At 32.8% G+C, this 25,717-nt stretch overlaps 1 protein-coding gene and 2 long non-coding RNA genes across 3 annotated transcripts; all 3 read right to left on the bottom strand.

The window, feature by feature from the left end:
• Positions 1-7,991: 7,991 nt before the first annotated feature.
• LOC143057983 (uncharacterized) lies at positions 7,992-11,879 on the bottom strand. The gene is made up of 4 exons (XR_012972902.1): positions 11,334-11,879; positions 10,322-10,614; positions 9,209-9,834; positions 7,992-8,411 (listed from the first exon to the last, which is right to left on the bottom strand). It is a non-coding gene; the product is annotated as an uncharacterized LOC143057983 (long non-coding RNA).
• A 985-nt stretch (positions 11,880-12,864) lies between these two features.
• Positions 12,865-15,848, bottom strand: LOC143057982 (uncharacterized). Its single transcript, XR_012972901.1, has 3 exons — positions 15,668-15,848; positions 15,006-15,059; positions 12,865-13,187 (listed from the first exon to the last, which is right to left on the bottom strand). It is a non-coding gene; the product is annotated as an uncharacterized LOC143057982 (long non-coding RNA).
• Positions 15,849-16,828: 980 nt separating this feature from the next.
• LOC143059402 (uncharacterized) lies at positions 16,829-23,285 on the bottom strand. Its single transcript, XM_076232890.1, has 6 exons — positions 23,149-23,285; positions 20,203-20,281; positions 19,681-19,767; positions 18,625-18,705; positions 17,584-17,679; positions 16,829-17,000 (listed from the first exon to the last, which is right to left on the bottom strand). Exons 2-6 carry the CDS (start codon positions 20,277-20,279, stop codon positions 16,829-16,831), a joined length of 513 nt encoding a protein of 170 aa, XP_076089005.1. The 5' UTR covers positions 20,280-20,281; positions 23,149-23,285.
• Between the last annotated feature and the right edge of the window lie 2,432 nt (positions 23,286-25,717).

Here is a 25,717-nt window from a genome sequence, read left to right as displayed (position 1 = left end):
TCGTATTAATTTTGGATGCCAGCATGTCCTTCTTTTACAAATGTTTTATTCAAAATATTGATACGTAACAAAATTTCAGTAGTTTTGATACCTCATGCTGACTTATACAACAAAATTATTTGACCGCATCAACCAAAAACTGACCTGCATATGTCCACTTTAATTCAAAAATCTATATAGATCCGCATAGTAAATCAGCCATATCTTTGATGTCTGGATTCAATGTATAAAATAAATGACCGCTGATACATGTAGGATGGCACCTTTATGTCTTCTCCAAGCACTCCTGTGAACATGTTAGTAGGACGGTAAATGTAAACAAGGAAAACAATAAATGCAAATTTTTTTTCTGCATAAATTGAGAATGTCAGCATTTCATCTCTGTATTCATAATATTGAACTGTCACTAGGGTGTGTAAAACAAAACTATTAGACCGCATCATCCAACACTGACATGTTGTGCTTTTTTATAAAAAATGTATACGAGGTTCTCTTCTGGGAATAGTATAATCTATTATGTCGGTTGAGTTATTTTGTTTGTAGTTAAACGTCAAGTGGCAACTATGTCATTCATGTGCACAAATCTCTCGACAAATCTGACGAATTTTACGAGATTGTTGGTAGGTTTTTAACCGGAGAGCACGAATTTCATTACAAAATTGCTTGTCTCCACCGGGACTCGAACCAGGTACCTCTGTGTTACAAGGCAGCGCGCTAACCGACTGAGCTAAAGAAGTACTTCCTTAGCTCAACCGCTTACGGCTGACTAAGTATCTACTTAAGTTTTTCTAAGGGAAGTAATCCCGTCACACTTCCCCCACCTCAAGAGTCATTATACTCTATAATGATGATATTTTCATCTTTTTTATATTTATATTTTAATCTGGCTAGGTAATTCTTCTAATCGTGGGTTATTATTGTTGGGCGCCAATGTAACCGGAGAGCACGAATTTCATTACAAAATTGCTTGTCTCCACCGGGACTCGAACCCGGTACCTCTGTGTTACAAGGCAGCGCGCTAACCGACTGAGCTAAAGAAGTACTTCCTTAGCTCAACCGCTTACGGCTGACTAAGTATCTACTTAAGTTTTTCTAAGGGAAGCAATCCCGTCACACTCCCACCACCTCAAGAGTCATTATACTCTATAATGATGATATTTTTCATCTTTTTTTTATATTTATATTTTAACCTGGCTTGGTAATTCTTCTAACCGTGGGATATTATTGTTGGTCGCCAATGTAACCGGAGAGCACGAATTTCATTACAAAATTTCTTGTCTCCACCGGGACTCGAACCTGGTACCTCTGTGTTACAAGGCAGCGCGCTAACCGACTGAGCTAAAGAAGTACTTCCTTAGCTCAACCGCTTACGGCTGACTAAGTATCTACTTAAGTTTTTTCCAAGGGAAGCAATCCCGTCACAGGTTTACCACATATCCGGACACTGTACAACTGTACAATTTTCGTAAGAATATTCTGCGGAAAAAGAATAGTAAATCCAATTCAAACAAGTAGAATAACAATGAAATATCCATGCATGTATAAATGCATAAAGTAAAAATTAGGAAGAAACAGGTAAAAAACGGGGAACGAAGTAACGTCGACAAAGATGTTGATATCCCATGATATAAGAATGTAGTTCCTATGCGTTGGATAACCTTTCTATCCGCCTTCTAATTAAACAAATATGATAGCTCTATGTAATTGACTAGTGTATGTAACGTAAGGGTACCCAAATTGCACCGAGTACCCAAATTGCACCTATTTAGAAAAAAAAGCAACGGAAATCTTACAAGATTTCCTAGAGACTAAACAATTTGTATTTTTATGATTTCATACTATGCACATCTTTCAACATAGGTAAACATATTTAGATATACACTGAACGTTCACAGTATTTATCAACAGATGGACTGTTTACTGAAAAAGCAAAATATACGAAAACGTCATCATGCGACGTCATCAAAACGTCATCTTTTTAAAATTAACAAATACAATATATTATAAGTATTCATTTCGTAAAATATGAAGAGTAAGCATGAACTAATATCCAATTGTTCAAAATATTTGAAGAAATTAAACAAAAGCTCGGTTATTAGACGTTTGACGATGTGAATTTAAGCATGGATGCAATTTGGGTACTAGCTCCTCATTACAGAATCATGGATAGTTTGGAGGTTGATTCAAACCAATTTTTTTATGACTCAATATTGATTAAAAATTAAATTGGTGTACCTATACAATAAAGAAGGATAGGGCTACAAAATAAACACATTAAGGACATTTATTTCTTGATCATAAAAAAACGTAGGTGAAAAAACTGTCAAAATAGGTGCAATTTGGGTACCGTCACGTTAAGAATACAAAAAATAAAAAAAGAAAGAATTGTGTTGTTATGAATAATGTCTAGTAGAGTATAGCAAGTAAAGAAATTTGCTATCAGAGGCCTTCTGGGGAAGAACAATGCGAATGTTGTTTATACCGTATTTTTATAAAGCTCAAGTCTGATATGAAAAGTCGCAAAAACGATAACATTTCATAAGCAGACATGTCCCCAGGTCTGGTCAATAGCAGACTTGTCTACAGGTCTGGTCAGAAGCAGACCTGTCCACAGGTCTGGTCAGGACCATACCTGTCCACATGTCTGGTCTGGGGCAGACCTGTCCTCAGGACTGGTCAAAAGCAGACTTGTCCACAGGTCTGGTCTCGAGCAGACCCGTCGATAGGTCTGCAACAGTCATAAAAAAGCGGACCGAAGGTCTGGTCCACCGTAGACGAAGTTAACTTGCTGGTCTGCTTAAAAATTCTCAAGTTAACTTAAAAAGCAGTCAACAAGTTAACTCTAACCCATCTGTACGATTAAAAACACCACAGACACGGTTCGTTTAAGATACGCATTTACGCTCTGATCCATTTAGATGGAATGTACGTGTAAATAAAACTATTGATAGACTCCAGTCTTCTAATCTGACAATGTTATTGTTTGAACTTATTTATGGATGTAAAACATAAATGAACTTGAAAAATCAAAAACATAGAACTATGTTTTACAATACAAATGGGAGGAATGTATAGCTAATAAAGAGATTTAACCCACTTTTTCTTAGGAAAATGTCTGCAACAAGACAGGAATATGACCGTGGTTTATATTTGTTCTGTTGGTTGATTTAGTCTATTGTTTGATTTTGTCAGTTTAATGGACTTTTCTTGTATTTATTTTCCCTTTGAGTCCAGTATTTCTGCTGTTAAAACGTTTTAGCACTTAGGTCATAGCATCAATTTAAATCCGTGTTACATCTTTATGACTTGTACCAAAGGACAAATAACATAATGTGTAAATACAATGAAATATTGATGATCTTCATGTGATCGTTATAGAAAGTTGCGTATATGTTATACGTAAATAAGTATTAAGTATCATGTGTACTTATTGCTTGCTTTTGCTTTTCAATATCAGGTTTTTGTGTTACACTTGAGGAGGGTTGTAATTCCATAGTTGGTCATATGTAGATCTGTGTCTCCAAAAAGACGCATTACGGACATGTGTCCATCAATGTATAATTTAAATCGTAGATAATTGTATAATATATGTAAAGTACTTGCTTAAACTAAGCAAACCGACATTGTATATTTGCTTATATTTACCCAGTCATTCATTTCGTAAACCTTAATATTAAGAATGGAAATGGGAATATGTCAAAGAGACAACAACCCGACCAAAGTGCAGTTAACAGACAAAGGTCAAAAATGGATCTTCAATACAGCAAGAAAATCCTGCACCCGAAGGCGTGTTTCTGCTTCCCCCTTTACACAAATGGTTTAATGATAATTGACGTTTGAATGATTAGGATTCATATTGATTGAACAAACATTCCATGTGGGAAAGATAAAATTGAAAATTGAAATGGGGATTGTTTCAAAGAGACAACAACTCGATCAAAGAGCAAGCATCATCAGCCGAAGGCCATTAAATGGACTTTGATACAGTGAGAAACGCCCGCACCCGGATGCGTACTTCAGCTGGCCTCTAAACAATCTTGTATACTAGTTCAGTGATAATGAACGTCATACTAAACTCCAAAATATACACAAGAAACTAAAATTTAAAATCTTACAAGACTAACAAAGACCATAGGCTCCTGACTTGCGACAGGCTCAAAAAATACGGTGGGGTGACAGATTTTTTTTTTAGATCTCAACCCCGATGCCCCCCCCCCCCCCCCAATCCCCCATTTTATACATCTAGCCAATGTAGAGTATGTTTTTGTATATATAAAGACAAGTTAGTCTTTTTAACATTGACAATTTGAAAAGTTGGTTAATTATTAATATTCTTTATTGCAGATTTGAAAAAAATGATGTCTGATATAATAAAGGGATAAACAATTGACAAAGTTAAAGAACATCATAGGAAGGCTAAACGTTCTAGCCATAATAACGAGGAACATTTCAGCCAACATTCAAATCCTCAAATGAACCATTTTCCCGGTCAACATTTAAATTCTGAAATGAATCATTTTCCAAGCCAAAATTCCAATCCCAAAATGAACCATTTTCCTAGTCAACATTCAAATCCTCAAATGAATCATTTTCCTGGCCATGACTTCAATACAAAATACAGGACAAACAAAGCTCCAAGTTTTAATGACTTTGTTGACACGGACAGTTCCAGCTCAGTTCTAAATTTTTCTAAGGTATTTACAATTATTGCAGATGATACACATACACGCAGACTGTGTAGCACAATCAAAAAAGCTTTAAAAGAGGGACGAAAGATACCCGAGGGACTTTCAAACTCATAGATCGAAAAATAAACTGACAACACCATGGCTAGAAGGAAAAAACCAAACAGACAAATAATGGTATAAAAAATATACAATAAGTACAAATGGTTAGCAAGTATACTGACCTAGCAATAAACATGATAAATCAATAGAAAAACGAAGGATAGAGTCACGTGATCAAACATGTATAAAATATCTTCCTCGTATTTGCCAATAGTCTGACATATAATCCACAGATCTATAATTTTTCACCAACAAAAAGGGCGAAAATCTTGTATTTACATCTCACACAAATGTTTTTCGTATTATTATCTTTTCACTTCTTTCGTAGTTTTTCGAGTTCATACGTTTGGTTATTTTTTCATAATCTATAGAAAAACATAACATCGGGAAAAATGATGTCGTTAGTAATCTATCAATTAGAAAGAGACGTAAACAATAAGAACACGACATTAAATTGTAGTCGTGCCTTTGCATATGCTGTATCTATTTGGTGTTTTAAATCACTGGTTCAAAAAGTAAAATCATAAAAATAATGATCTCCGAGGAAAATTCAAAACGGAAAGTCCCTTATCAAATAGCAATATCAAAAGCTAAAACTCATCAAACAAAAGGATCAAGAAGATATATCAATGAAATCTAATAACAAAATTAAACGATCCAGGTCTTCATGTAGACTTCAACATCTTGCTCATGGCTTGACGAAAATGTAATACAATTCAAGATATGTTTTGTTAAGTTGCATATACAGTAGAGAATTCTTCAATGTTGCATGAAAAAATCGTACAAATATTTTCTAATTTAAATTTGTCTTATTGAAGATTTTTACAGCAGGATATATGGTGCAAATGGTAGAAAGGAAATTTGAACATCGAATGACACAGCGCATAACGCGGGAACAATTTCTAGACATCTGCTCGTCTGTAATATACAGTTTGTTGCAGCGTTCAGAAATCAAAGACAAAGAAGATTTGCTAATAATCTTTACTATTTTGGATATTTTTCTTCGTAATTTAATTGTTTCCATCATGAAATATTTTTATATGGTTGTCTTTGGAAATAAATTTGGACGACAACTTTAGACCTTTGCATACCATCTTCCTCAATACATGTATGGACTTCATTTATTTATAGTTTAATCTCTGCCAGACCTCTTTGCGATGCTTATGTATTTGAATCACACTCGTCATTGGCTAACATACACATCTTCTTTTTTATGCAAACTTCAGTATTTAAAACAAACATAAAACACTTGAGACTGAACAACACCAACTCAAAAAATATCATTTGTAATTTCAGGTGCTCCGGAAGGGTATGGAATCTGTTCCGCATGTGACACTTGTCTAAATAAATATATTAAATAATAAACTTTAAATTAATAGTTTTCCTTTAATATATTGTCGATATTACATGTGGAATAATCTGATAAAAAAAAACAAAAAAAAACACGCTTAATAATTTCCTGCGTCCGAAGCGTTTTTTCGGATTTACCTTTATCAGGAACCCTCAAAGCTATACATTTGAAATCCTAAGATGTATAAGTACCGAAACCGTTGAAAAGCTATATGTCAACAATACCTAAAATAACTAACCAAATTCATCTAAAGCCAACTTTGCTTGAGGGAGTTGAAACCTTAGTTTCCTAATAATTTCAGAATTTATAAACGGACAATTTTAGTAAAGTTTGTTACATCATAACAGTACCGAAATACTGACTACTGAGCTAATGATACCGTCGGGGACTGATAGTCCACCAGCAGAAGTATCGGCCCAATGATGTAAAAAATAAAAACAACACGTTTAATAATTTCTTGCGTCTTTTCTGGATTTACTTTGATCAGTAACGCTCAAAACCAAACATTTGCAAACGTTTAATAACCTACGCTACGAATTTGTGTTATATAATTGTTTATCAATTTAGATTATGGTCCATCATGGGTGAAGTCTAAATATGAATAGAGTTGGTCCTGATTCGTTTTACTATGTATAATAGAGATAGTCCAAAAACATTTACAAGACTCTATCTCCAAGATGACACATAGTCTATACTATCGTACATTCAGTTAATACAGTGGACATCATTTATGTACGCTAGCATATATTTTATTTTTATTTCAAACACATTAGTATACAGTCATTTCACAACACGGTTACAAAACGGTGATCAATAACTTTTAATACAGTGATAATATAAACAAGAAACATAACATATGTAAACAAAAAAACGAACAATATGCATTAACGTCTTTTCTTTTTCTCTCTTTTTTTTAATTTTTTTTTATCAACAAATTTAAATCAAAATATGACCCTTAAACATGTTAAAGCATTTTAACCGTAGACAAAATAAAAAAAGAAAACATGAACAAGTTATGTCAAAACAATGCAATGTATCGAAAGCAGATTAATTGAACTGTGCGTTATTTGAAATTATTAACTCGATTTACTGTCCTAAATGTCAAATATGATTATTATGCCTGAATCTTATTTAATCTTCAATTATAAGCTTAAACCACTTGTTCATTATTTAATCAATTGATTCTGGTTACAATTTACCTTCAAAACATACGTTTGACCTTACAGCAGAAGACGTCTGATTTTACAAATGTAACATAAACATGAATAATTAAAGAAAAATCAGAAAAGAGCATTGAGATCATAATATACTACGACGAAAATATTAATGAAACAAAAACTGAATTAAATCAGAAGCACTCATCATTAAAAATGAATGATTAACAGTAAACAATATCATAGAATACAAAAACACGTAAACAAAGGGAATGAAGGCATATGACTTTGAACAATACCTCCGATTATCAAGTCAAACGCGTCATGTTCCTGTTTTTTTTAATAGTCTAGGATGCAAATGGCACAACTTTTTGGAATTTTTGATCCTCAATGCTCTTCAACTTTGTACTTGTTTGGCTTTATAAATATTTCGATTTGAGCGTCACTGATGAGTCTTATGTAGACGAAACGCGCGTCTGGCGTATTAAATTATAATCCTGGTACTTTTGATAACTATGCAATGGTAGGAAATGTCACAAAAGGATTCCCAATTCAGGATTTGTTTACAGATTACACAAACATGATGTGATTTTAAACAACATAAGAGCTCCACAAATGTTGCAATGTTAAGGCGCTACAACATGGCAAAAAATCGTATATATAGCAAATTGTATGATGCGTTGCAGACACAACATATATATATATATATCCCTTTGATTAATTAATGGTAAAGTTGGTGACTTTTTGATAATTACACTGTTAGATTAGTTGTGTTCTTATTAAAGAACAGTCTGGAGAAAGGCAAGTGAATGAATAATTAATGTATCATCTGTATTTGGGACAACTCTTTTCTGTCTTTGTATAATTGACGAATACTTTCAGCTAATCCTCCTTCACCAACACTTTCAAGGGCAGATACTAACTTATCAACTTTGCTGTGCTTTAGTTGATCGAGAGCAGTTTTTAGCAATGTGAAAGCTTGCCTGTTACTTGATGGTACTTTTTCACAAATTTGGTCATATTGAACCTGTTTCATATCTAGATGAAGAACAGTTTCAAACAGTTTGTCTGCGTTCAGCAACTTTCCTATAGCCATTATACCTTTTTCTGTCAGGAAATCTAAAAAAAATAATAATTGTTATGAAAAATAAGAGTAAGTGTTACGAAAAACATTCATATTTGAAGATGTAATACGATGTACAAATTAACACAGTTGATTAAAAGACAATTACAAGAAAAACATCACTATTAAAGCGAATGTCATGAATTATTGAAAATAATACAAAACATTATTGCATTTATCTCTTTAGATGAACACCAAAATGCGTAATACATATTTACCAAATAACTTAAGTTGTATATATTTTGCATAAACCCTAGTTAAAGTATTAGCATGAGATTTATAAACTTTAAGGCTTAACATGTACAAATTCTGCAAAACGAATCACATATAATTATCTGATTTTAAAACAGGTCTGCACACTGATATCCGGATTATCATATTAGTGTACAAAAGTGAATATGGCATGATTGCCAACAGATATAAAAAGATAGTGAAACATATGTGATCACTGCAATGCCTTTAATATAATTGTGTATTAAATAATACGCAATGTATATTTTATCAGTTGTTTATGATATGCCGAATTATAATTTTGAGAGCGTCGAAGCTAATAAAATGCCTACCATTTAAAAATCTCACAAGTTCGTCAAATGGAGACTAAAATATCAATACAAAACTTATAGGTATTTAGAGAAGATATTTTATAAGTAACCAGAGGGAAATATGACTTTTGGCATTCATCGATATGGACCGGATGCAGGACCAACGTTGTAATTAATTGTATAGCTATAATTTGTTTTTCTTGTGAGTTAGATTATTAAAATAAAATCAGTATGTGTATTGTTTTTCATACCATCTTCATTACATTGGCGAACTGACAAGGTTGGTTGTCTACTAATGTAACTTTTTCCCTTCGGGGACATCGTTTGATCATGTTGTGCCGTTCTAGCTCGTCGGTCAGGAGTATTTCGTCCTTTCAGTAGAGTTGCATTTGCGTATTCTTTGGTGCTCAATGTATTATAGCTTATTTCATCGATTATTTCTTGATCTTTGGTGAGTAACAAAAGTCCATAAACATCTTGATCAATCTTGTGTTTAATTTCGACTACGAATCGTGTAAAATTTTCCGCGGAGTTAGGTAAAAATGTCAGGTCTAATCTTTTCCTTGATGTAAAGCGCGGCAAGCCAAAACACCCTTTCAAATTGATATCAATTTTAATTTGTGGTTTGAAGACAAAATCTTTGCTTATCCAGTTCTTGAACAGGTGAAAACCCCTATCTTCGCAACTTTGGCAAAACGCTTGCATCTTTGATTTTTCAATGCATGCCAGCAAAACAGTGAGACCACGTGATGTCACATCGTTTACAAAGAATAGAATTTTACAAATGGACGTATGACCATGCATTTCTTCGATTGTTCCTGATAATTTTAGCGGGCCTTTCTTCAGTTCCTCCTTTCCTATCAAAGAAACACTAGTTCTGAAATAAATTAAACCCTGATTATACATTCTGTCCTTGATGTCTATAAGTCATCAGTATTGACCACTACAGTAAAAATAAGGTATAGAAGAAGTCCCCATTCAGGAGCCTCTGGTCAATGCTAGTTGCATTGTGTATGTATTTCATTTTTAATTTTAATTCATTTATGTTTCGGAGTTTAGTGTGACGTTCATTTTCACTAAACTAGTACATACTTTTGTTTAGTGGCCAGCTGAAGCCATTCCTCCGTTTGTGTATTTGTGTTTTGCTATGTTTAAGACCCATGTTTGCCCTTGGAAGTGTTTGTTCTTTGGTAGGGTCGTTTTCTCTTTGACACATTCTCCATTTCCATTCCTAATATAACGGTCACATTTAAGTAGCATATGCAAGTATGTAATCCTCATTTCATGTCTAAGCTAAAGCAGATAATGGTTTTCTAACGTCATTTATATAATAGATTAACTGTTTCAACAGCAAAATAACCTACCCAGAAATCTTGTCCGTTTCAAAGACTGCAGTATGGTTTTCATCAACGGTGACCACGTTATCTGTTAATGTAAACTGACCATTGGTGTTCTGTCTAAATAGGCGGTATACATAATCCTCATCTGTCTCGTATGGGTTTCTTATATCGTTGAGTGGTAGTTTGACTTGAACCTTCCTTTTCAATGGTGTATTTCCAGATGTGTACAAACAATCAGAGATAGCCAGGATTGCTTCCCCTTTCTTACTCCGCTCTTCATACTGTCTTCTCAAAATCTCTTTATTCACAGGAATAACCTGACAAATAGATGTTTTAATGTGTGAAACTATGTCGCCTTCTCCCATTTCATGCAAAGTAAAAATGTGAAATTTTTCCATTTTAAATATTGTTGAATATTTTAAATGAAAAAGACAGCTAAGTGTTCTGTGTATGCATCATAGCGTGTTTCAATTATTTTTTACATTGTCAACAATTTTGGGTTTCTGCAAATATGGTTTGTTGCTAAATTAGAATCTACTTGAAATTCATTAAGCATTGAATACTAGTGTTCGTAAAAAATACAAAGACGTGTGAAATTCAAATTTTCTATTTTATTTAGAGTGACAGTTGGACGTACACGTTCAAAATAACTTTACAATACATTGGCTTTTATTTTAATTTAATATTGCACGTTTTTTTACGTATTTATACAGTCATATTCTTCAAAAGTTTAGCTTTAAGCTTTGAAGGGGTATTCAGAAATTAACGCATCGGACGTAGAAATGTAAAGTGATTGTTTTATTATGAAGATTGCATATTACTAATTGAGACGATGAAGCTCCTATTGAATTTTGTAATCCTTCAATTAAATCACATGCGAACAAACATTTTATAAAAAAAATTGACGTTAATGGTAAACTCTTTAATTTTTAGAACAGAGTAGGCACTAAAGACAATCCTAGTCAAGTAAATGTGAAGTCCATTACCACCGACCTTGAACATCTAATTGCGTATCATTCATAATTGTAATACGTACGTGTAAACATATCGATTCTTCTTTCACGACAGCACCAGGAGGGAAGGTAATTTGAATCCTTGTGTCAGTTTGGGCAATGTACTTGTAACCAGTTGGTAAAATGTTCACCCGTTCTTTGATTGGGTTGGATACAATACAGAGGGCATCTAATTTGACAGTGTGAAAGGTCACTATTTTCTCCTGAAGAAATGTAAATTTGAAATAATCAGATATACATGTTTAGTTAAAACTAGTTTGCAGATTTCTAATGTTACAGTCGTTACTTGTATATACACGAATATTGTCTAGAATGAACTAGTGTGTCAACTAAATAATTTGTTTTACCTTATTTCACATTTTAATTAGTTATTAATCAAAAACGTTTACACTTATATATCGTAGAAACCTTTTGTCTGAACCATTTCTTTATCGCCCAAATACTTCTTCTTATCTTGCATTTATGTATCTAAGACGATACATTTTTAGAGTGAGATCCCAAACGTTTGTGGGAATGTCAATGTATTGTACTGTAATGGTCGATTCATACCAAGCTTTTCCTTATACTGTGGATTCATTTATATTCGTTGGATACTTATGTTCGTGGATATCGTGGAGTCATGGGAACCACAAATTTGAATGTTCAACGGATTACAAATTTTCTGAAGGCATTATGCAAATTTTTTCAAAACCACAAATTCAAATATACACGAATATACAAGTTTCCCTCAATCCACGAAAATAGCAAGCTACAAACAACTAATCAACTTTTGTGTGAGATTTCTTAAAGATATACTGCACTCATAAAACAAAAGTATCGATCATGAACAAAACCTTAATTCACGTTATATGATGGCTGTGTATGATTCAAATTTTCCCCATCATGTCAACTACATTACAATGATAAACTAAGACTAGAATTCTACGCCAGAATATCGTCGATCGATTGGTATTCCTAAAGCGACTTTACTTTAATTTTGAATCGGTATCACATTTTTTTATTTGATATCGTAATGACAGATGAAAAATACCATGATAAAATCCGATGGACTCAATTTCAATATCAAAATTGATTGATTGATTGTTTGATTTTGTTAAACGCAAGTTTAAGCACATGTAAATTTTTAAATGGCGGCAATATTTAATTTACAGATGATGCAGGAGTGACTTAAAAAAACAACCAACATTCAACAGGAAAATCGACAATCATAGTAATTTGACGTGCCTTCTGTGTACCCTTGTACCCTTGTCAGTGAATTGAACTATTTACACAAACCGAATGTTTATAAGAACGCAGACATGAATATGATGTACATGATTACAATACTCAAAACAATTGATTGGAAGTTGTGATCACTTATATAACTGTTTGTGTCGTAAAGATAACCATTTAGAGGTTGTAAGAATAATATTTATCATCAGCGTGTTATTTTTATCCTGTTCCTTATATGTCTTTGACAAGATGGTGTATGGTAAACGCCACTGAGCAGTCAACGTATTGATGAATATCAGTTTAGACGGACCTACACGCTATTACGTAGAGAAATATTATATACCTTTAACGAAGCCTCAACTAAACTCCACTTTGGTCCAAATTTAATGTAGGCCTTCAAATGCAGAAACTGATAATTTATCTCGTTTGGAAGCTTTACTCGCACAGTAATCATTCCACAACTATCTTTCGGAAAATTCCGATTAGTTTTTGGATCTGTTGGCTCAATATGGAAAAAATCTGTCTCAAATTTGTAGTTGGTTAACGCAGCATCTGGTTTGTAAAAACGTTGAAAATCGTCAGACCTCCATCGTTTTGCTTGAAATATGCTGGAAACATCCGTTGTTGAATAAATTTGTATTCCGCATCCAATATCATAGAAAGTTCTATAAATGAAATGCAGAAAAACTTTATTATTTCCTTAAAAAGTGTATAACAGTAGGTTTCTCCTGAATTAAACTTACATCCGTACTCTCGTGTTTGAAGATCCAAATGGTATTTTCCGCCTTTTATTCGTTATATATTTCAAGTGATGTAATGCATAACATTCTGAATTAATCATTGTTTTACACATAAACTAAAACAATCGTATAGAGAAACCTACCCATACCGGCGTCACGCATCAGGGTATAGCACCGATGTTGGCCGCTTGTGGTCAAATACAATGTAAGCTGTCACTATACTAGCAATTTTGGACGCAGTCAACTTGCAGTCATATATGTATCGTGTGCAAAACCAACTTAAAACGGTTTTAAAACGTACGAGGAGCGTGCATATGCATTTATCGGTCGTATGTATAGCATTTGTCGAGCTCAGATGAAATGCACGCTTCGAAGGAAAAAGGTCCTTTGAACATATTTGAGAAGCGCCCTGATCGTATCTGGAACGATTATCCGTGGCTTCGGCATGTCTGAAACGTGTAATTATTGAATGTTTGAACTACTTCATCAACATGTGCCACTTTCAATGTGAGAGCAAGTTTCGTTGAATGTCAGAATACGTTTTGATACGTCACGGGTGCATTTAATATGCCACACAACACCAGACGTATGTCACAAACGCGACCCGCATACGTACGTTCAAGTAAAAGTCCAGGTAAAAGTTTAACTATCTTAAGAAGTATACGTGCCCTTAACATGTATCAAACTTATATGTAGCGTTTAGCAACGCGCTTGTAATTTATGTAGTACGTGAGTGTAGCAAATCGGTAAACGCTTGAAAAAGAGCTAGATGAATTTGTTAATGCTACATACAAACTTGTGCAACACGCTTGTTCCTCTTGCGTGCACCTAACGCCTACTGTTTATACGTTAATGTGTGACGCCATCATTAAATGAATGTATTGGTTCATTGTTAGATTTCATCACTTTACAAATCCGTTGTGTAAGTCGAAGTCGAATATTCATACACTTGCACCAAAGGCAATAATCTATATTAACAGACTTTCGTTATATATTATCGATGAGTTCTGAAAAAAAATTCACGAACGCAAACCTATATGTAGTGATATCTCCTATTGATCTCCTATTAATTCTATTAAGTCATATATTTGATGATAAAGTTGACTAAACTAATCATGGGGCACATACATGCCATTCAGGCTAGAAACCTACTTATGTTAAATTATCGCTCCGCCAAACGTATGTTAAGATTCGACAATACTGCCATCTCTTCGGATTAAGAGACTTTCTAGTGTCAAGATGACGAACTATGTGGACATTTAGGTTCATTTATATATATGTTACCGTCAAAAAGTGAAATTAAGCCTTACGCTTAAATCCTAGACAATAAGTTAACGCCTAGGCAGTAAGTCTATTGCTTAAATAATGTTACGCATTAGTCTTAAATCCGAGGATTTCAGCTTAAATCCTGAAAAATGTGTGCAGGCATTAACCTTAATGCCTAAAATATAAATGCGAGTACATAAAAGACATTTATTCATTTAAACTGAAAAATATATTTGTTAAATATTTACATTATGGGAACTGGGGCCTGTTTATCGAAACTGTTCTAAGATCGGTCCTATACGATATTCTTAGAGCAGGAATTCTGATAAAGTAAGAATCGACTTACAACATGTCTCAGCATTGAAACCGAAGCTATATATGTTCAGTTTACAATCATGTTTCCCTGTTGGTATACTTATTTTGTAATGGTTTTCAAAACGTGGTATGGTGTATACATAAGTAAACGTTCATACAAACCCTGAAATCTCTGCACGTTTATCTTCAGTTTTTGTTTGGGGGATCAATGTTGACCTGTAAATAAATATATAAGATGAAATAACACAAACCAGAAAACCAATAACTGAGAACACAAACATAAACAAAAACGAGTTCGTAGAGTTAAAATAGACCCACTCTTCGTGCAGTTTATGTAGATTCGGCGATAAGTAGTATGTGCAAATGTCACGTTATATGGTAAGGACGGGAGTGTGGCTACGACAACATATATTTACGTGAGAGGTTTAGCTAGCTATAAAACAAAGTTTTATCAACTGTTTTGTGCATCAGAAAATGCATGTATCAAATCATGATTATGACAGTTGTTTTCTATTCGTTTAATATGCTTGAGCTTTTGATTTTGTCATTTGACTTTTCGATATAATTTTCTTTGGAGTGTTTTCTTTGGAGTTTATTGTTATTACACTTTCCCGTACTACAACAACATTTTCGAACAATTTTGTAACATTAACTCTAGTGAATTTTGCGTTGGCTAAATTTCTTTACAAAAAGGGTATGTTTTTCTAACCAACAAAATCAAATTCAGCACATTTTTTTATATACAATAGACATAACTATACACATTGAACTTATTTTAAGAAGGTTTGAGTTCATTTAGGTTCAGTGGAGTTATCGAAACCTACTCAATAATGTCTGGTGTTCTGCCGTTGACCATGTGTGGTATAACTGATTTTGCTACATCTGTTGACCTGTAAAATCGATTTATAAATTGACTAATTAACACAAAAACTATGCAGGCTTTCTTTTCTACCTTTATCGGTGTTTTCAAAAATGTGTTTGAGTTACTCCATATAGCATTTCACTCATTAGTAAATATATGTTAAACTTTATTACACAATTTTACACGACACGATTTGAGGGAACATTAAACATTAACATTAAATATGTTAAAGTGTGCATTGATTAACATTATATATACCAGGCGTATGATTAAGTTCCCTATATGCGAGTGTCGTCTTCACAAGACGTATGAATGTCGGTCAAATCTAAGTAAATGAAATAGTTGCAGAGATTATCAAATGCAAAGTTTTTGTCTGGAAATGACTCTGCAGTCACATCAAAAACAATAGAAAGTAAAAAAAAAACAGTACGGATTTCGAGATCATTGAAGATCCATGATTGCGCAAAGGGTTTTCCAACTACAGCTATGGTTATCTTTTTCTTGGACACACTGTCCTCCGTATTTGGAAAAAGAAAAATAGTTATTTTAAAAACCTGACCATATAAATAACCGGTGGATTATTAACGTTGTATTAGAGTGACTTTCACAGTTTTGCAAATTCAAAGGAAATGAACTAAACAGTGATATAGCTAGTTAATGTATAGTTAAAAACTACTGCATTGTACTTTTCTAGGAAACTAAACGCTAACTATCAGTGGCATTCATTCTTTAGATTTCAAATGTAGCAGGTTTTTTTAGGTTGGTTATTTTTGCGATGGTATATATTATTTGACACCACCTAGACTGAACAATAATGTTTTTAACTGATATTCAAAATTTAAGATCTGTATTAGAATCACTACCTGCACGCTTTGAAAAAAAATATAATATTTTCATCAAACTTATTATTTTTAAAGGTGTGATCTTCCACATACTGTGAACTCAAAACGATACGTCTCAGAATGTCTTTCAAATTGAATTCGAGAAATAAATAACGAGAACGAGAACAGAAAATATAGTTATCATTATTATTGTTTTAGTTTTCCAAATAACCAATAGTGCCGTGTTTCTTGCATTCAAATAATAAGCACAGATGCATCTATCGAGTTTGTATCCTTTTCAATCAAAATTCATGTTTATATCTTTTAAGAAGACTTGAGCAACTATAACTGGTACACGTCATCTGCGCATAACGTATACACTCACAGTACGTAAACAATACATACTGGAAAATATCTGAACTGTTGTCTTCGTCAGTCTCTGGAATTCTTTCTTCCGCGTCTGTGTCTGAAGTTCTGAGTTTATGTAAAATAAAACATACATAATTAATAAATAACAGAAGCTTTCGACTTATATAAAGTGTTTCAAAAGTTGAAACAATTTGATAAACTGTTTTCCCACCCTTTTGTCGTAAAAAAAGTTTTGTTGGTTTCGACTTGCTAAATCAGAAGTCTTATGGGATTTGTATATTCGAAGTCATGATTTTGTTTGTTCAAGGTTTTGTTTGGTATATATTTTTTAAGAACATTTTTAGAGCCATTCATAAAATGCCAGAATGTTAACAATATTACATGAAATGCAGCAATTCATTATTCAAAGTGCTTGTTTTCGAGATATTACCCATTGAAAGTTTGGCGGGTTCGTGACTTTTCATAGCTTTATCAAGTGCTAAAAATCGGTTAAAAAATAACAAGGATTTGATATGAAATTTAGAGATGACTTATAAATATACATGTAAATGATGTATAAAAAGAAAAATGGGGGTCAATGGCCAAAATATTTTAAGGCATTCAAATGGATAAAACCAGAGGATTCCGAAAATTTGACAGAAATTCCTTAACATAGCAAGCGAACATCTTTAAACCATGGAGAACTTACCTTTCATCCGATTTTATTCTTTTCTTTAGAATAGTATTCAGGGTTTCTGTTAATTTGTTCACCATCATCTTGAAATCAAAGTCTGATTTAGCGTGTCTGAACAAAACAAAACACAATAATTATTTAAATCGATAGGTCTGTCTCATATAAAGATACCTAGAACGACAATTAAAAAAACCAGTTACGTGAGAATTTCAAATTTCCATTTCGACTTTAATTAATCCTGTGTAAAATTATCATATTGCAGGGTGTTCAAAACGTGAAGTATTTTATAATTTACGCTTGTGCAGTTTCGCATTACATGAATGGTATTACCTTGAGTTAACTACAGTTAACATCAAGATTTTGCATACTGTCTCTGTTTATGGAAACCGTCTTTTTTGCTGACTTGAAAATATAGTCACCAGGCATTGAAGTTAAAAAACTTTTAAGTCAGATTTTTGTACTCATACTCCAAATCAACCATTCAAAATGCTGGATTTCATGTTTCGAGCATGATTTTTGTACTCCGAGCACTGAGCGAGGTTTTATGACTTCAACCACAGAATAGGTTTTTTCAAATTGAGCGATTGATTTTTATACCTACTCGTGATATTTTAATGACGCATGAGAGATATCAGACATGATGCAAAAAGTCATGTCGATGCACGTTTTGCCTCACATTCCGTAATGCATGTGCTTTCATCGAAAATTCTTGGTTATTTTTTTTCTTTTATTTTTTTTTGGGGGGGAGGCGATTTCAAATGCATTTACGATCTTTTATAGTCGTCAATGTATCCTAAATTCTAAAACGATTATCAACTTCATCTGAAATAATGAGAAATAAAATGAACTTCAATGCATCTATCTCAACAGAAAGAATATGGTAAAACTATATGGATGTATGGAATTTTCTCCTTACTAAACAACTAATCAACCTTAATAGAGTCACTGCCTTATAACACAGTAAAGATGACTTTATGCAATTTACAATTTGATAGTATGCTTTTTTATTTCATTAGAAATACAGTAAATAAAGCAAACATTAAAACATATACTAACCTGTTTTCCGATAGAAATTTGAGATTTTGCTTCAATCGCTGAATAATTCCCAAAGTGTCTTTGTCATATTCAATAACATCCCTAAAAAGAAAAAAAACACGTATTAAAACAGATTATTCTTTAATTATATTCATAAATGATTAATGTTAATGCTGAACAACTCTTCATAGACTCAACTGTTGTCATCATTGTGTGCAATTGTAAATTTCTTTCAATTTCTCAACTTCGAGTAAAGTCAATCAATAAGTCTTATCAAAGATGGCATTTTTTGTATCGTTTATCTAATTTCGACGTTTTATCCTCTTCGGACCCGTGAAATGTGACGTTCACATGTTTCTATTTGCTTGCTTTATTTCATCAAAGTGCATCAGTACAGTGTAGGTTAATTTACTGAGACGCGACGGGTGCCACATGTGGCGCACGATCTGCTTATTCTACCAGAGCACCTGAGAACACTACATGTTATCGATGGTGTTCGTGTTGCATAGTCTTTGTTTTTCTATGTTGTGATTTAATGTACTATTGTTGTTCTGTTGGGTTTCTCCTTTTATAACCATGGCATAGTTATCTTATATTTTAGTTTGAATGTCCTTCTTGTATCTATAGCTTATATGATACTGTTATGCTGACTGTGTTGGAATCTTTCTATTAAAAATTAGCAAAACATCATCAACCAATTACTCATTACTGCAGACGAGGCAATCATATAACGCTATACATGTTATAGTTTAGGCTTCCAGAGAAAAAAATTACTATACAAATATAACTTGTACCGACACAACATATCGATTTCTATGACTTAGTAATTTATAAAATAAAATTGAGTAATCCTTTTACAGTTACACTATGAGATTGAATAGTCGACAATCAACCTGGTGATAACAATAACGCAATCATTCTAAACCGGTGCCGTATTATATTTTGTTCTTTAAGACAATATTAACTAGATAACAATTGATATCAGTTGCTATAATTCATATTAACTTGATGGTAAAGTGTAAACAATCAATTGATCTCTTGAAGAATGATTATCCGTTGCAAACAGGTATTACATACCTCTCAGAAAGTATATTTAAGTATGTCTGTACATTCGTTATACTTTCATTTAAAAATGTTTCTTCGGTGGAAGTTGGCGTATCACATCTACAATTACAAAATAAATGTTATATAAAAATTATATTTAACAATATTTGAAAGATTCAAATAGCAGGTGGTACTAAATATCTAAGAAAAAAACATGGCGCTTATACAGTAGTAAAAACTTTCATACAATTAAAGCATTAAAAACAAATTGATCATGTGGTTGGCAAAGGTGATGAATACGTCGTTCAAAAAGTAACAAAAACTTTCAAGTTTGAGTTGCATCTTATCTACATAATTCACTTTAAATTAAACTCATCATAGATACCAAAATTGAAAATGTTTGCAATATTTTGTATGTTCGTTTTGGGTTTGGGTGTTTTTCATTCTGAATTCCTCCTTTCTTTCTTATAATAAGTGGTTCGGTTGTGGATAATCTGATTATATGCTTATGTTGACATTTTTGCGAATGAAATATTTTTTGCTATATACACCTACTTTTTTAGAACACTCTCCCTTATTTCTGCCAATTTGAGAATAAGTTTCTCTGTTTGTGCTTTATTAAAGGTGTCCATTCCTAGAAAAGAACAAAAGAGTACTGTCAAACATTTATTGTATTAGCAAATCATAGTGTAGTGTTTATCACTGCGAACGTCATCACAATTGTCCTCAATTTGGAAAAAAAAGTATTTCAGTTTTCGATATTTTAGGTTTTCACGAAATGAAATGTATTATGATTTATTATCTGCTGAAACATATCAATCATTTGTCAAGGTTCTAAGCAGCTAAAGCTCAACATTCCATAGTAAATGGTTGTTCACCAAATTATCTACCGGTTGGTTTTTTGCTGAATCAACTTCTGGTTCACGTTCTCGCCAAATCATTTGATTTACCTGTGATATTCTGGAACAGCATAGACTGTACAATTAAATCGATTGTCATCTCGACAATTAAAGTTTTTCCATTGATGCTCGAGACCCAAAAGTTAAAGATATGATTTAAACATCAATCTGATAAAAAAATGACTGAAAATAATCCCAAGCTTGCACGTATGTATAATCTATTGTAACAGAAGACGTTATTGTTTTACACAAGTTCTCAATGCCATTTTAAGGTTTTTCCCTTCCAAAAAGATACTTTCAGTTCTTAGTAAACTTTTCTCACTTCAAAGTTGATATGTTACAATATACATTTTTGTAAGTTAACATATCCTACTTCGTTATTTACATTTTTTACTTCCAACTTAACAACATTTTGAAGTTGACGTTTTTCAGTTTAAACCTGCTATTTCTCATTTTCTTTTTGACATACATTTTGTAACTCAGTTCGACTCAGTGGTGAGAAATGTTATCTTGGAACTATATAAATAGTATATTTCAACAATGTAGTGTCCCTATCGGTCTTTTGTTTGTATCAGTAGCGTTTCAATTTGAAGAGCATTGAAAAAGTGAATTTTTGCTCTTCCTTATATTATGACGTGACAAAAAAAAATAAGCTTTTATCTATCGCAATTCTAGCTTGTGACAATTATCTTTTTTTGGCTATACAATTAAACTAAATGAATTAACAATTATCAATTTAAAAATGATCATGGCATCATTGCTTTGATTTTTAAATCGTTTAATAAACACATAATTATAAATAATACATGCGTCAAACTATGTCATTAAATTACGATTAACTACCTGGTCAAATGTCTTGTGTTAAAAGTCGTACCCTTCTGATTTATGATATGAATCTTTGTAAGGGATGCATCTTCAATTTCAAGTCATATAATCTTTCTTATTTAATAATTGTATGATTGATATTAAAGATAACGAACATATAATAATCCGTTGTATGAAGTACTTTAATGACTGATCATTTATGCAATAATTGGAATTAATTCAAGTTATATGACAGTTTTATATACAGAATATAAAGTGTGTTGTATATATAAATATATTAAAAGATGCTTAAAAGGAAGAGTTGAAAGTATGTAAATAAGCATACAATATATTAAGGTCTGCTCATAACACTTACAAAAAATATCTATATCTGAGTTTATTCTAAATAGCTGTGTATAACTGTTTTGATTATTATACATCATTGGCTTGCATAGGTACAAATTCAAATCGGATGCATACAATAGAAAAAGAGTCGGTTTGATGTTACTGTCAGCAAAATCATATACAAAATTATTTATTGGATTAGCTATGGATATAGGAAGATGTGGTATTAGTGCTAATGAAACAACTCTCCATCCATATAACAATTTATAAAAGTAAAACATTATAGGTCAATGTGCGGTCTTCAACACGGAGCCTCACACTGAAAAACAAGCTATAAAGACGTGTAAAACCATTCAAACGGGAACACCAACGGTATTATCTATATAAAAAACAAGAAACGAGAAACACGTATAAATTACATAAACAAACGACAACTACTGTTCCTCCGATTCCTGACTTAGGACAGGTGCAAATATATGTATTGCTTTAAATTCAGTTTTCAAAATTAAAAGTTAGATATTTAATCTTTTTCCCATCACAATTGATAATGAGTAAAAATTATAAATTTCACCTCAGTTATCATTAGCTTTTTTTCCCTCTTGAAAAAAGCATGATAAGGGGTCCTTCAAGTCATTTGTCCTTTCCTTCTATTCTATCACCTGCGAGCATACCTGACCTCTTAACCTCAATTGTTACCGCTTTGAGGATGTCTACCTTACATATTAGGTAATTCTTGGAATTGATAGAAAAGTTCTGGTGAAATAGAAGTTCTTTTGGGTTGAAAAAGAGCTTAAAAGAACCAATATTTAATTAAATATTATAGGATTTTAAACATTTTGTGGTTGACGGTCACAGCAAAACGAATATTGCATTGACAACTTTGACAGTCTTTGACAGTCCTTGCAATGTCAGTTATGATAAATTATATGATATATACTTTAACGTGTCACGGAAAGCGTCCCCTGGTAAAACAAACCTTGAATAACTGCAGACTCTACCGATCACGTGAGATTTATACGATTTAATGAAATTTCGTCAACACATCAGCAACTCAATAATGGATATAACAATTAGAAGATTTGGCTAAAATGCCAACTGACAATTCCTAAAATGACTTACAAGTTCACAAGACGATAATATTATGAGATCAACATATTTCGTATTATCATTGAAAAAAGTCGCGGATATCTTTTATCGGGTTACGGTCAATTAACAGAGATACTTTCCGAAATCTCAAATCTTAAAAGTTATATAGACGTAAACTTATAGTTCTTATTTATAATTTCATCTTAGTTAGCACACTTATTTATCTTCTTTTTAAAATCATATTGAAAAGTGTTCATGTTTTGTCAAATAAACTTTATATTTAACATATGTATATATTGCAATCTTTGAAAAAATGTTTTAGTAATAGATTTTTTTTTTCTTACAAATATACATACAGTTTATTTACCTTTATTTTGATGTGTTCTGTGATGTTAAATCTTCGGTCGATCCGCGCTTTCTGATTATTTAAAGAACTGTTCAGTATTTTAGACTGTTTTAATTGTTTTTGCTAAAAGAACATTGACTAATAATAAGATTCCTAGAAATATGCTATTAATACAGCTATATATATTTGTTTGGCAAATCAAATTGCATACAGAATATGAAATATGAATCTGCAATTGATAACCTCTTGTTACTAGTATGAAAGGTCAGATTTAAAAACAAAAAGGGGAATATATAATTAGTTGATATAATCATTCATTATATGATACCATTGATATTCTGTTGAGATACTAATGTTTAGTATTCCCAAAAAACATCTATACCCTTAAAAAGTAAGATCACAAAAATACTGAACTTAGAGGAAAATCTATTCGGAAAGTCCATAACCACATGGTAAAATCAAATAACACAATGCTTTAAAAATACCAACTATGTTATATAAGTTTTACGTTAAACATCTATATACTTTAATTTTGTCAACTCATCTTTAGTCCTATGACATGTATGAAAAGGTGAAAGGTCACATTTAAAAACAAAAAGGGGAATATATACTTAATTGATATCATCATTCATTATTTGATACTAATGATATTCTTTTTAAATACTAATGCTTCAACGAATTTCAATTATTGATTATAAGGAAATGAGTTAAATGGGGAAGTATAAAATATCAACTGCGTACATTTGTTGTGTAATATCTAATAGCCTCGTGACAAATAATCACTTCGTAAATTTTACGGACGCCATCACAAGTTGGTTGACCGTTATCGAATATAACTGTTTCACAAATAATATCGGATATGTTCCTTATGTCGTAACTACAATCCCCTTCCCTTTCATGCATGTATATAAATTTGTTCAGGGGCCAGCTGAAGGACACCTCCAGGTGCGGGAATTTCTCGCTGCATTGAAGACCTGTTTGTGACCTTCTGCTGTTGTCTGGTCTATGGTCGGGTTGTTGTCTCTTTGACACATTCCCCTTTTCCATTCTCAATTTTATGAATGTGACCTACCGAATTATAAAAAAAGAAGATGTGGTATGATTGTCAATGAGACAACTATCCACAAAAGACCAAAATCACACAGAAATTAACAACTGTAGGTCATCGCACAGCCTTCAACAATGAGCAAAGCCCATACAGCATAGTCAGCTATAAAAGGCCCGATAAGACAATGTAAAACAATTCAATCGAGAAAACTAACGGCCTTATTTATGTACAAAAAATGAACAAAAACAAATATGTAACACATAAACAAACGACAACCACTGAATTACAGGCTCCTGACTTGGAACAGGCAAATACATAAATAGTGTGGCGGGGTTAAACATGTTAGCGGGATCCCAACCCTCCCCCTAACCTGGGACAGTGGTATAACAGTACAACATAAGAACGAAATACAAAAAATCAGTTGAAAAAGGCTGAACTCATCAGAAGGACAAAAATACAAGTGGACGTGGCCCGGTACTTATACATCCCGACACAAAAAAACACAATGAATAGATCTGAGAGTACTCGCAGTTATTTGACAGCTAGTTCAAAGCCACTTACAACTCATGAAAAAAATCATGCAACTTAGACTAAACTATCAATTCGTACACATTTTTAGACTATTTACCGGATATTTTATAACATAAGCAACACGACGGGTGCCACATGTGGAGCAGGATCTGCTTACCCTTTCGGAGATCACCGCTAGTTTTAGTGGGGTTCATGTTATTTATTCTTTAGTTTTTTATATTGTGTCATGTGTACTATTGTTTGTCCTTTTGTCTTTTATTCATTTTGAGCCATGGCGTTGTTAGTTTATCTTCGATTTATGAGTTTGACTGTTCCTTTGGTAGCTGTCGTCCCTCTTTTGCCGAAGTATTACGTAAGTCTAATTTGCTTGGTTTATTCTGAATGAAGGTGTTCAACTGTTTTGTTCCTAAGCATATTTTTTTTTACATAATTGCTTTTGGACGTTTATGCTTTCCAATTGTTAAAGCTTACCAATTGTGTACCTTTTCTAAGTAGCAACATTCCTGCAGCACCTGCATACGGGGTATACATCTCCCAATTAATACAATATTCCCGTGCTTGCATTTCCTATCATGATTTTGTTGATAGAGGGTTGCCGCTCACAAGGACCCTATTAAACCGAGAGTTCCTAACGGTGAAGTTGAACTCATCCCTTCGTAAATTTTACGGACGCCATCAGGAGTTGGTTGACCGTTATGAAATAACCGTTTCACAAATGATATTGGATATGTTCCTTACGTCGTAGCTACAATTCCCTCCCCTTTCATGGACTTGACCTACCGAATTAGACTATTTACCGGATTTGTTATCACATAAGCAACACGACGGGTGCCACATGTGGAGCAGGATCTGCTTACCCTTCTGGAGCACCTGAGATCACCGCTAGTTTTGGTGGGGTTTGTGTTGTTTATTCTTTAATTTTATATGTTGTGTCATATTACTGTTGTTTGTCTGTTTGTTTTTTTTTGTTTTTTTTTCATTTTTAGCCATGGCATTGTCAGTTTATTTTCA

Source organism: Mytilus galloprovincialis, chromosome 14, assembly GCF_965363235.1.
Source record: "Mytilus galloprovincialis chromosome 14, xbMytGall1.hap1.1, whole genome shotgun sequence".
NCBI classification, from domain to species: domain Eukaryota; kingdom Metazoa; phylum Mollusca; class Bivalvia; order Mytilida; family Mytilidae; genus Mytilus; species Mytilus galloprovincialis.
Note: the sequence above shows the minus strand (reverse complement) of the source record. Positions and strands in the feature narration are given on the sequence as shown.